Source organism: Zootoca vivipara, chromosome 3 (assembly GCF_965207765.1).
Source record: "Zootoca vivipara chromosome 3, rZooViv2.hap1.1, whole genome shotgun sequence".
NCBI lineage: Eukaryota > Metazoa > Chordata > Lepidosauria > Squamata > Lacertidae > Zootoca > Zootoca vivipara.
Genome location: NC_142586.1, coordinates 291,230 through 304,506, shown reverse-complemented (window position 1 = coordinate 304,506; position 13,277 = coordinate 291,230). Strand labels below are relative to the sequence as shown.

The window sequence follows — 13,277 nt, the reverse complement described above, 5'->3', positions numbered from 1 at the left end:
GGAAAGCCAGCTTTCCCTCCACCCGCCCCGGCGATCGTGGAGGGGGAGGAGGGGGTCGGAGCAGCCCGATTTCAGGCTGATCCTGGCGCCCCCTCGCCCCTGCCGATCGCGGAGGGGGAGGAGGGGGTCAGAGCAGCCCAATTTCGGGCTGATCCTGGCGCCCCCTTGCCCCTGAACCTCCATGGCTTTCCTTGCCCCACTGTGGCCCCTCCCCTGTGCCTTGGCCCCGCCACTTGCCCCCCTAATTTTGATCCTGGCTACGTCCCTGGACTCAACCACACCTCCTCTTGCTCTGTGCTTCCTAGGCAAAGGTCCCAGATTTCCAGGCCTGTGTCCAAGTGGGAGGTTTGTTGTTGCTGTCCTTGTGTTTTCCCTGGGAAAACGTATGTTTTATTACAGAATCAGAGCAAATGGCAATCAGGCTTTCTGCAGAGTTCCTGAGCCTAGAAAGTGTGGAGCAAAGCTAAGTGTGGATGAGTCCTAAGATAAGTAACCTTACACCAGGCTTCCTCAACCTCGGCCCTCCAGATGTTTTTGGCCTACAACTCCCATGATCCTTAGGTAGCAGGACCAGTGGTCAGGGATGATGGGAATTGTAGCCTCACAACATCTGGAGGGCCGAGGTTGAGGAAGCCTGCCTTACACAGTCCTTCCCAAGACAACCTTCAGATTCCTTTTGATCATTTCATTGGGGGACTCAAATTTTTTAATTACTAAGCAAGTTGCATAATGTCTAGATATTGTCATTTTCCTTCAACAATCTATGATTGCTTTCTCTCTCTTTCCCCTGTTTAATGTTCCTATACATTTTACATTTTGTAACTTTTTATTTGTGGTCAACTATAAATAAACTATATTTGTATCTCCCGTCCCTAAATATAATATAAATATAACTGTTAAGACCATATTCTTGGAAGACAATCTTACTGGGCTGCGCGTGATCGCAGAAGAAGAAGAAGAAGAAGAAGAAGAAGAAGAAGAAGAAGAAGAAGAAGAAGAAGAAGAAGAAGAAGAAGAAATAATACTGGAATTAGAAATATTTCATGTATAAGAAGCTTCTAACTGAATTCTCTGTTGATAGAAAAACATAGTCAACTGTGGTCAAAGATTTAGTTACAGGTAGGTAGCCGTGTTGGTCTGAGTTGAAACAAAATAAAAAAAATCCTTCAGTAGCACCTTAAAGACCAACTAAGTTTTTATTTTGGTATGAGCTTTCGTGTGCATGCAGATTCGTGTGTATCCGAAGAAGTGTGCATGCACACGAAAGCTCATACCAAAATAAAATAAAAACTTAGTTGGTCTTTAAGGTGCTACTGAAGGATTTTTTTTAATGTTGTGGTCAAAGATGTTTACTTCATTCTTCCTGCTATCAGATAGGTTTTCCAGAAAAGACAGTTGATTGGTGACCTGAGAATGGTGGATGTGCCCTCGGAGGTGACAAAATTTTGTATGAATCCACCTCAAGGATTCACTTCTAAGCATACTTACTATGAAGCTGGTCCTATTGAATTCAGTGGGATTTGCTACTAAATACAGACTTGCATTAGATGCCCCAAAACAAAAGGTTCTAATCACATTTGCTGACTATTTTTGCTTCTCCAGAAATGCTTCTTCCAGCTGTACTCCTGCTATTGGCTGCTGTGCTGCAACAGTCCCTAGGAAAGGCAAGTTTCTTTAAGATTATAAATCTTAGACTTCATCTGTCAGGCATGGCTTGGCTAGGGATCTGCAGTTACTTTGAGTTCCAGACTACACCTCCATGTTTCTTACTGATCTTAACACTATTTGCAATTTTCAAAGATTTAAGAATGTGTAAGAGAGGTGGTAGAAGGCATGGAACTAATATGAAAGATACACAAGCGTACTAGTTTTCAGTGGCATAGCTGTGAGGACATCATTTACTCTCAAGCAGTAGCAGTGGACTCACGATGGGGTAGGGTGGGGGTGGCGGCGCACCCCTGGTGCTATGTCCGGTGGGGGTGACAAGAAGGCACCCTGCGGGGGCTTGCCCCCCGCGTGGCGGCGTGAACAGCCATCGCGCCGCTGCAGCCGCATGTGGAGGATCCTCCGTTCGCAGCTGCAGCCACGAGAAGATCCCGGTGCCAGCGTCAAACCGTTATGTACATGCGCTGTATGTAATGCCGCTGCACATGCGCTGTACATAGCAGTTTGCCGCCAGTGCCGCTTGAGTGCCGTATGGATGGCGGTGGGATCCCTCCGTCGCCGCTACAGCCGCATGTAGAGGATCCTCCGTTTGTGGCTGCAGCCGCGAGCAGAGGATCCCGGCACCATCTGTATGGCGCTGGAGCGCCGCCGCCGCCAAACCTCTATGTACAGCGCATGTGCAGCTTCGCACATTCGCCCTACGTAGCAACGCCTTACGTGTCACAATGCCTTCGTTCGCCCCTGAGCAGTAGTTTTCGAACTTTCCCACACCCACTAGTCTGAGTCCTTGGTCACCCTCTGGTGCAGAACCTCAGCACATCACCAAGGATCCTAGGCCATACACAGAGCACTGACTAGGCCTGTTGAGTTTTGCCCAAGCAAATTGTGCATGTGTTAATCAGGGGAATGGGAAGCACAAAATTTAGACAAAAAGTAGAACAGAGCATCTTTGCATGCAATAAGAAAAGCCCTAAATCTTCCGAAAGGGTTTGTTTGGCTTCTCTGCAATCTCCTTATCCCCCTTTAGCACACCTTTGACTCCCTGGTCATCCAAGGACCTCCTACTATAAATGTTTTGTTGTTGGTCTTAGTGTTTCTAGCAATGCGCTCCTCAATTCCATTTTAGCACCCTTTACTGGGCTCAAGAGGTGCAAATTAGGCAGAAGCAAACTCAAAGGTGAACCCAATGAACACCTCCTGCACCCTTTAGCTGGGGACTTTGCTGGTTTGGGGTTTTGTTTTAGTTTTTTTGCCAAAGCTTCTCAAGCAACCATTCCAGTTGCCAGGGTTCAGTATTCAATTGCCCTGAAAATTCACTTCCTGCAAATTCACTTCCTGAAGCACCCTCCTCTGCCTTGCTTCACAGCACTAGGGAGAGCTCAGTTCCTTCCTTATATGACCTGTCCTCATATGCAGCTGGGTTGGGTTAGATTTCTAGTGATACAGACTCTTGCAGTGGTTGGCAAACTATGGCCCATGGGCTGGATCCGGCCCAATTGCCCTCAGGATCCGGCCCGCGTACGGTCCGTGTATCGTGTGGATTCCTTTGTTATTTTTTCGTTAATTTTTTTCCTGCGCTGCATTTTTTTAGGGGGGGGCGCCATTTCTTCCCCTCCTCTTCCACTCACACACTGCGGTGTCTCCTCCCTCCCTCCTCTTGGCTTCTCCCCACCCTGCATAGAGGAGGAAGGGGGCTGGGCTGAGCTGGCTGAGCACCATTTTGGGCAGCGCCTCTCCGGAGCCAGCCCTTTCGGGCTGGTCGTCCCTCCACCTCTGCCTCCACCGCCAGCCTCCGCTGCTCACAAGGGCAGGCACAGGAGCCGCGGTTGGCAGCGCCACTCCAGAGCCATCCAGCCCATGCGCCGGAAGCAGCAAAGGTGGGCAGGGGGAGGAGCTGGGGGAGAGAGGGGAGACAGAGAAGCCCCCTCCGCCGAGTGCATGTGCACGCACATCTGTTTGTGTGTACACACGCGCAGTCCGGCCCGCCACAAGGTCTGGGGGGCAGTGAACCGGCCCCTCCAAAAAAAGTTTGCTGACCCCTGATACAGACAGTATCAAAGATGAGGATTTCAGCATTCTGTTGTGTTCTAATGATACATCAACTATTTTGCTGTATTTTAGGCTCATGACAAACGGAAGTGTAATTTTTCAAATCTTAAGAAATCTCTGACACCCCCCCCTTTTTTTTTAATGTCAGCAACCCATAGTGGCTAATATGAATGAAAAGCTGCAGGTGGAAATTGTTGAACAAATCAATGAAATTAGGAGGGAGGTGAAACCTTCTGCCAGCAACATGCTGAAAATGGTAAGTCCTCACTGTGGCGTTGCAAGCAAACCTTCTTTCCTCCTCTCTTCCATTTTATGGCGTTTGGGACTTAAGTTTGGAAACAGGAGGGAAGGGGCACTGAGCATGTGACAGGTTCTTAAATCCGGAGGCCCTGTCAGCTAGGCATGGATTGATCTTGGGGTGACGTGCTTATCCCTTATGGGGCACTGTTAGGAATTAAAGCATAATCAGACACTCATTGAATATTCAAAAGCTTTCCTTGCAGAACAGATGATAAAAGTAGAATATGCAAAACATATGCTTATCCAAGCACAGCTCCCACTTTCGGCTTTGTGCTCAGCCTGTACTTTGCTATATAGGCCACATAGTTACTTGAAGAAACCCAGCACCCATTTCAATCTTTCTCTCTGCTCCATTCAAAGAGCCCATTTACTGCTGCACTGCACTGCACTGCGCTCTCTCTCTCCATTTGGAGAGACCTCTTTGTCTCCTTCATTCAGAGAAGGAGCATTAACATTGTCCTCCTGGCAACATTCAGAGAAAATTCCAAACCCTTCTCTCACCCTAGTGTCTATAGCAGCTTCCTAACACAAGACCTCTTCCTGCACTGTGTCATCACAGTGAGCTCACTCACACAAAACAGAGTCTGTGATGTCATAGATCTCATGTGACCAAAGTTGACCAACCACATGAGAGCTCAAGAGAACATACTGGAATGAGCTATTGAGCCAGTCAAAACGCAAAGTGCTTTCTGTAAACACACAGCAATATTCATTGATGCGTTTCCATTTCTGCAAGTTAAACTACTACTGTATATTTAACACACTAGCCGGGATGAATGCATGGTGCAAAGTCAAGCATGTAGCCCAGCAAGCATCCTTCTCTTTTTCTGCAAAGTGAGTGGGAACACAACCCAGACACCATGGGAACATGCTGCAAGTCACACAGGTTAGGGTTAGCAGCATGTGAGGCGGTATGTGTGTAGCACAGCAGATCTGAGCTTGCTCTGCATCCAAAACTATCCCCCTCCAGTTCTAATGCTTTACTCTGCCTGCCCCTGCCCCACACTACCAGCCTTAACAATCTTGAAAGCAGATTCACCAGTGTGCTGGGACGGCAGTTCACTGTTTTATGAAACTTTAATCCCCAAACAGCCTTTGGGGTTCCAATTTCTGCTTCTGTCCCCATGATGCAGCTTTTTTTAAAGAGACATTTGTGAGCCAGGTGGAAACTGTAAAGCTGACCGTGCAGGTCGATACGGCCCCCTGCTCTGCTGTGTGGGGCAATGAACCTGCATTTAGGGTGCTTAATTCTCTTCCACTAAAACGAGTGTGACTTCAAAGCCTCGACTGTATCACACGAAGCGAAATTATAAAATGATTGGGATTTAAGCTGTTTAAGGGAAAGGACCTGCCTACTATATTCATTTAGTATTTGGTTGGATTCCAGTCCAGCAAGGTGGGGAGGCGGATCCATGTGGGGCTTCCATGTAGGCACCCATAGCTGAATAGGGACCCCCCACAGGTACCATTAGGTACAAGTGGGGTTCCCCTCTCCAATTCTGCAGCCATATCTGTGCAACGCCACATTTTAAGAAAGAAAGAAAGCTAATCTCCTGCTTTTGAAGGAGAGCTGGGAGTACAGATTCAATCCCCATTCCCCACCAGTTACCTGACTGGTGGGATTTTCCCTGTTGCGTGTGCGCATATGCCCAGGCTTTCTCTGCAGCCTGCCAGTTTGAGCAGATATGGGGGGCATTCTTTTAGTGGCCGCTAAGCTGTGCTATTCCTCGCCTACAGAGTTGATTCCGGCACCACCACTGTATAGCTTTCAGTTTATGCTGAAGACACACCTCAGATAAGATATATTTTAAGACCCACACTATTCTTCCGATTGTAAATTCTTTAACCCTATTTTAGTACAGTGGTACCTCGGTTTATGAACACAATTGGTTCCGGAAGTCTGTTCATAAACTGAAGCATTCATAAACTGAAGCGAACTTTCCCATTGAAAGTAATGGAAAGTGGATTAATCCATTCCAGATGGGTCTGCGGAGTACTCAAACTGAAGCGTACTTAACCCGAAGCATGGGTGTAATTGGTTCCGGAAGTCTGTTCATAAACTGAAGTGAACTTTCCTATTGAAAGTAATGAAAAGTGAATTAATCCGTTCCAGATGGGACTGCGGCGTTCGTAAACCGAAAATTCGTAAACCGAGGTGCTCATAAACCGAGGTTCCACTGTACTGTGTTTTTCACATGATTGTAACCTGCCCTGGGACCTTAGAGGTAAGGGTGGGAAATAAATCTTATAAATAGTAGTGGTATTAGTAATGTATTCTCTCTCTCTCTCTCGTTTACTTTGAAAAGATGTGGAGCAAGAAGGCTGCTGCTAGTGCTGAAAAATATGCTTCAAAATGTCAATTTAGAAGCAGTCCCGAAGCGGACCGAAAATTGGGTGGTAAGTCAACTAGACATCTCTTTTATACTTTCTAAATAAAACGTCCATGGAGCTTATTTGGCAGGGATACTGGAGTGGGTTGCTGGTTCCTGCTCCAGGTGGATCACGTTTAGTCAAAACTCTCCACTATGACCTGTCTGTCTTGGGTGGCCCTGCATGGCATAGCTCATAGCTTCTCCAAGTTATTCAAGCCCCTTCGCCACGACAAGACAGCGATCCATGAAGGAGTGCTCTGGTCCATGGGGTCACGAAGAGTCGGACATGACTAAACGACTAATCAACAAATAAAAAGTGTGTTAGCCCGCCAAGGGGAAACAGTTCTTTTGGGGAGGGGGGAATTTTGAGCAGAAAATGGCCTGAGGGAGAAAGGGGAAGCAACCCCCCCTCACAATAGCTCCTCAATGATGGGCAGTTACATATCTCCTCACAAGTCACATAGGGTCACGCGAAATAATAATCTTAAACAACAATTGATGAACTCCTTTTACAATAGAAAGTGTCCTTTCACATTGTATTTCAGCACGGTGTGCTGGCCTGACAGCCATGGACAGAAAGTCTCTACAGAGGGTGGTGAACACAGCCCATGATCTCATGGGCTGTCCCTAGAGTCTGCTAGGGACCGTTGCCTTAGGAGAGTGAGAAAAATTCTCCGGGATGACTCACACCCCGGCCACCCCCTCTTTAATCTTCTACCCTTGGGCAGGAGATATAGAAGTATAATCAGTCGTCCCAACAGAATAAAAAATAGCTTCTATCTGTGGGCTGTTAGGCTGTTGAACGGAAAATAACATAGCGCAACTGACTTGCAAGGTGGTGCAAGGTGGTGCGACAACCACACAGAGTGCAATAAGATTGAGTGTTTGGGGGGGGGGAGAGGGAGACTCGGCTAATTTCATTGTACACAGGTTGTACATTGACACTAAACTGACTCACTTAGTTGGTCTCTAAGGTGCTACTGGACAATTTTTATTATTATTTTGTCTACAATATATGTAACTTTTGGCTATGGTCTATGGCTGTGCACTGAAACGCAGCTAGCTCATTCTTTCAGTTCAGAATGAAGTCAGTTGGGGGACACACACACCAAAATGCAGTATTTCATAAATGCTGCAGGATAAATATGGATTGCAGTCATGTCTACACCCCTTTCCAAACCAGAGATGCGAATGCACTGGAATCAGAGTAAACGGTGTATGTGTGTTGGTGTGTGCGCGCACACAACCAAAATGACCGTACATGTCCAAATTCTAGGGTCAGTTTTGTGGCTAATCTTAACGAATCTGCACCAAGCAAAACAAAGGGCTCACCCAGGCTTGGGCTTATACTGTGCCTGGAATGCAGGAACCAAGCATTTTCCTGTTTGCCCTTTCCAAGCATGGGCTCCAACAGTTTTGCCATTGCCCCAGGAAAACCCACACTTTAGCAATAAAGCAGAGAAAACATTTGCTCCAATTCAGCGGTAAAGATCAGGCAAGGGGTGGGGTGGGGCGCATGGGCAAGTCTGGATGAGCCCCAGAGTTTGCAATGACATTCCTTCTTCTTGCAGATGTGACCTGCAGTGAGACTCTGTCGCAAACAGTGACTGTCGTGTCCTGGAGAGACATAATTAGATCCTGGGCCAGCGGACAACAGAACTTCACGTTTGGCAGTTTGCCAGCTGATGGGGGGCGAAGCACTCATAGCTATACTCAGGTACAAATAGATATTTGGGTTAAATTCAGATAATTTAGGTTTTTTTATTAAAGATTTTCTTGATTTACAAAAGTATGTGCAATGTCCCTTGTAACATTTTTACAGAGCAGTTTCATTTGTTGAGACATTGGAAAGAAAAGGGGAAAAGAGGTAGATGGGGGGGAAGATGGGTGGGGTTGGGGTCAGGTGACAATGCTTCTATTTTATATAATGTATGTGGGGTTTTTTTGTCAGCGTTGCTTGTGCTGGTTCTCTGCTGTTCGCTTGTGTTCCTTTGGTGGTGAGATAATTTAGTTGTTTTTTTTCTAGTTTTAAAAATAACCTTTATTTAAGTCATTAAAATACAATACAAAGAAAAAAAGTACATCATTTAAACAAATATTTGTTAAAATAAAAATAAAAAAGATTAACTTCCCAATCACCACACATCACTTGACTTCTGAATTATCTTTAGTTTGCATTCCTAACCATTACGTTACATCTCTGATTGAATTTTTCCAATCCCTTATTATTTTATTTATTTTACTTTCCATTTTCCCATCCTTTTTACAAATTTCCCCATTACAGCTTAATTTAAGCTGTAAATTAAACTAAATTAAATTTAGATAATTTAGTTTTGATTGGGAAGTAAAATGTGTGTGAAATTGCATAGAAATTGTTTTAAAAAAGATTGCCCAGTTGCAGTTACTGTATTATTCTTATATTCTCTCTCCCATATATACACACACACAATTATTTTTATTATTTAGCATTACTTGAATTTTCAGAACATAAAATTAAAATCTTTTGGTTTTTCAAAAGCAATTTACGTGCTTATACATCAAATGTAGACTTACCAAGCTAAATGTTGTCCAATAAGAAAAATAATAGCAACTTTGAATTCCTCAAACCCAAAAACATATTTTTAAGATCCCTCACTGAAGAAATTTGCAAAAAGTTTCATCCCATAGGGACCCAGGTGGTGCTGTGGGTTAAACCACTGAGCCTAGGGCTTGCTGATCAGAAGGTCGGCGGTTCGAATCCCTGCGACGGGGTGAGCTCCCGTTGCTCGGTCCCAGCTCCTGCCAACCTAGCAGTTCGAAAGCACATCAAAATGCAAGTAGATAAATAGGAACCGCTACAGCGGGAAGGTAAACGGCGTTTCCGTGTGCTGCTCTGGTTCGCCAGAAGCAGCTTTGTCATGCTGGCCACATGACCCGGAAGCTGTCTGCGGACAAACGTTGGCTCCCTTGGCCTATAGAACGAGATGAGCGCCGCAACCCCAGAGTCGGACACGACTGGACCTGATGGTCAGGGGCCCCTTTACCTTTACCTTTTAAGTTTCATCCCACAAAACAAGACACCCTAAATTTTCATGACACCCAACTGCCATCAACTCATCACCCTTCCTTCCTTCCTTCCTTCCTTCCTTCCTTCCTTCCTTCCTTCCTTCCTTCCTTCCTTCCTTCCTTCCTTCCTTCCTTCCTTCCTTCCTTCCTTTTTGTCTCAACAAGGGAACATTACGGTACTTAATATTTTAAACCCTATATATCTGAGAACTTTAATGGCAAGGGTATTTTCTTTCTTGCAGAATGGATTTGGCACTTGAGAATCAGATGTGTTGCTCTGTTGTTTATCTAAAGAAGTGTGATAGTTTTATATGTACGCAGAGAGGGAAACAGTGTAAATGTTTAGGACTGGAAATGCATATTTTCTAGGGCTGCCAAATTCGGCAGAATTTTACCTTAGAAAATGGCCTCCGGGCAGGAAAAATGTCTCCCTTTGTAAACATCCGGGAAAACTTGGGCATATGGAACCCATATTGGAAATGGGGTTCAGGGCCGTCTTAAGGGTATCCAGCGCCCTGGCGCAAAAAATTTTTCACTGCCCCCCCTTTCCCTCCGGCCTGCACGGCTCTCAGGGATGGGAACTCACCTCCGTAAGGGAAAAGGTGCCAGCGAGGTAGATGTTGATCTGGTGGCTCCGGGTGCTCTCCTCCTGGTGCCGCTGCTTGGCGGCATTCAGCTCTAGGCGCGTGGGCCGGCCCAGCTCACCCAGCTCTGCTTCCCTACCCAGTGGAGGCTTGTCGCCTGCGGAGGAGCCACCGGGCGAGCTTGGGAGGCTGCTGCAAGGGGAGCGCGACTCCGTCGGCCTTGCCGAGCTCTGAGTCTGGCAGACCCTGTTGCCCCAGGAACAGCCAGCCCAGTGCCCCCAGCGCTGCTACCAGCAGGGCCGCCGCCGCCAAAGCCAGAGGCCCTCCTGCTCAGGACACCCGCGACCGCCGGCCCTGCCGCATCTCTGTTGCCCTGCCGCTGCCAGGCCCGGAGTGAGGAAGTGGCCTTCTTTGCAGGATGAGGCGGCGCTGAGGGAAGGAGCAGCCGAGGTGCCTCAGAGGCCGCGCAGCTCCTGGCCTCGGAAGTTTGACAGCCTTCCCGCCAACAGGGATGACCCTGGCGCTGGAGAGGTCCTAGAGCCCCTGCTCCGCTCGCTTACCTCCCTGCTCTCCCCTGAGCGGCGCGGCTGGCGGAGGGAAAAGGGAGGCCGCCGCGCAGCTCCCCCACTTGCTGGGGTGCCCCTCAGCACCCCCTGAGAGCCCAGGTGCCATGGTGCCCCACGCCACTAGAGCCAATGGGCGAGCCGGCCCTGATTGTTTTTTTTTTGCCTTTTCTTTTTAAGTGCAGAAAGTTAATCTTTTCATATCTTAAAAGTGCTCAGTGTTCAAATGTAATTCTATATGGTTTCCTGGTTTGATGTATTTCCCCTCTTATGTCCACAGCTCATTTGGTACAATTCACATGAAGTTGGATGTGCACTTGTTTACTGCCCAGAGAGTACCTCCCCTTTTTTCTACCTGTGCCGTTTCTGCCGTGGGTAACTATCAGTTTTGAATACAGTGTTCTTAATTTTCCCCCCATGAGAGCCCACATTTCATGCTCTGACTATGGCTCTGTGATTTCAGTGGGAACATAGAAGGCAAACTAGCAGAACCCTACAAAAGAGGCCCATCATGCGAAGCGTGCCCTGCCAACTGTGAGGACAAACTCTGCAGTAAGTTACTTATACAGTGGTACCTCAGGATACAGACGCTTCAGGTTACAGACTCCACTAACCCAGAAATAGTAACTTGGGTTAAGAACTTTGCTTCAGGATGAGAACAGAAATCGCGCGGCGGCAGCAGGAGGCCCCGTTAGCTAAAGTGGTACCTCAGGTTAAGAACAGTTTCAGGTTAAGAACGGACCTCCAGAACTAATTAAGTTCTTAACCAGAGGTACCACTGTATAAAGCAATTTCTCTGGACTCTGAAATTTGTGTTAGATATAGTTAAGCACTCCAGAAACTTTTGTGAATGGAATGCTAGTGGTCTTTCTAAGAGGCATCTATAGCTGTCTCATCGCCCGGTGCTGAGATCTGCCCTGGGGAGTGAATCCCAGCATTTATTTACAGCCACAAATAAGGCTTTATTCGGAATGGACTTTGTATAGGAGTAGAACTTTAAGCAAGGCCCTTTGGGAGATCATTGTGAATGTCCAAATTTCCTAAAATAAACTGGGCCTCTTGACCAGTTAATAAAAATAAAAATTTATACCCCGTCCATCTGGCTGGGTTTCCCCAGCAGAATATTAATATACAATGATTCATCAAATATGTGTGGACATGCGCAGTCCATCCTGGCTCGTCCTGGAGTGCGCATCGTGGGTCGTGATGTCACGATGCATGCGTCAGGATGCATGCGCACTGTGGAGCGACGCCCCGCCCCAGGGGGTGCTGCCCCAGGCAGCCAAGCGGCACCGTTCGCCACTGCTTTGACATCTGATGGGAGGGCGTTCCACAGGATGGGTGCCACTACCGAGAAGGCCCTCTGCCCAGTTCCCTGCAACTTCGCTTCTCGCAGTGAGGGAACCAGCAGAAGACCCTCAGTGCTGGACCTCAGTGTCCAGACTTCTTTAGGTAATTAGTGACCGTCAATGGTAACGCTGACATAAAATAGTTTGCATGAAAAAAGGATAAATCACCTGGATTGTTGCAAGACCGAAGTCACAGAGTCAAGAGATAGATAAATGGCAGATAAAAGGAGGTGTGTTTTGCTTTCTCTTTCTCCTTTTGTATCTAACTTTTCTTTTTGTTCGATCTATTTCAGCCAACCCCTGCTTGTATGTCGATTTTTATGACCACTGTGAGGAATTGCTAAAACACTTCAAATGTAGCGCGAAAAGATTGGCTAAATATTGCCAAGCTAGTTGTCACTGCCTGACAGAAATTATTTAACATGTACACATGAGTACCACAAGGTTAATTTTCAGAGGGTCATTCTTCACTGAAAAGTATGGAAACTCAGCATTAAAAAGAAACTCTCCCCTCTAAAACTCATGTATTTGCATGCTATTGGTTTTTTTCAAAAGAGCATTTGCAAGAATTGTTTGCAAAAAAGAGTGACAGAAATATGTCAATCTCTGTGTCCACTTTGGGTTTTGTTCTATTTTTTTTAAAAAAAAACTATTATTACAGTATGTTTTAGAGAATGCTTCGAATCCTCAACGCCAAATGTTTAAATATTGCAAATATTTCAAATTGCAAATATTGCAAATATATTCTCTCCCTACCCATCACATTCTAACGTTGCTTTATATTTCAGTTCCACACAAACCACTGCTTAGAATATTGTTCAGTAAGCTAAAAATTTGTTGTATAACTGCTTCAGATTGTGATTGTAACCATCAGGTGGTATGTTGTGGAACTCAAATTATAGCATTCCCATTTATTTTATGTTTAAAATTAGAAAGTGGCTGCAATAAACTTTTAAATAAACAAACTATTAGACATTCATTCTTAAGTTTAATTTCCTTCTCTCATAGCTCTTTATTGGCTGTAAAAAATTATTGTAATCTTGCAAAATAAATGCATTCTCAAACTAATGGCTGTCAATTACTGCTCTTAATTCCATTCTTTTTAAGAACAAAGAACCAAGCATGGGTAAAATCCTGCAGCTAATTAAATGCCAAGTGAGGGTATGAGTTATTAGGAGCATGCTGAGTGTCAAATCAAAGAAAAATGGGCCAGAATGGGGCACCATTGCAGCAGCTCTTTAGGGGCTAGGACTTGCTGCCAACGGCTTGGTGCTTATGACCCCAGGCACAACTGGAACTCAGACAGGAAGAAAGAAACCACATGAAACTCATGGTGGGATGCAAACAAGC

General features: G+C 46.0%; 1 protein-coding gene across 1 annotated transcript; it reads left to right on the top strand.

Moving 5' to 3' along the window:
- Nucleotides 1-1,604: 1,604 nt before the first annotated feature.
- LOC148686117 (cysteine-rich venom protein ophanin-like) lies at nt 1,605-12,995 on the top strand. Its single transcript, XM_088665477.1, has 7 exons — nt 1,605-1,664; nt 3,863-3,970; nt 6,321-6,411; nt 7,958-8,103; nt 10,859-10,953; nt 11,042-11,130; nt 12,221-12,995. Exons 1-7 carry the CDS (start codon nt 1,605-1,607, stop codon nt 12,346-12,348), a joined length of 717 nt encoding a protein of 238 aa, XP_088521603.1. The 3' UTR covers nt 12,349-12,995.
- The last annotated feature ends 282 nt before the right edge of the window (nt 12,996-13,277 follow it).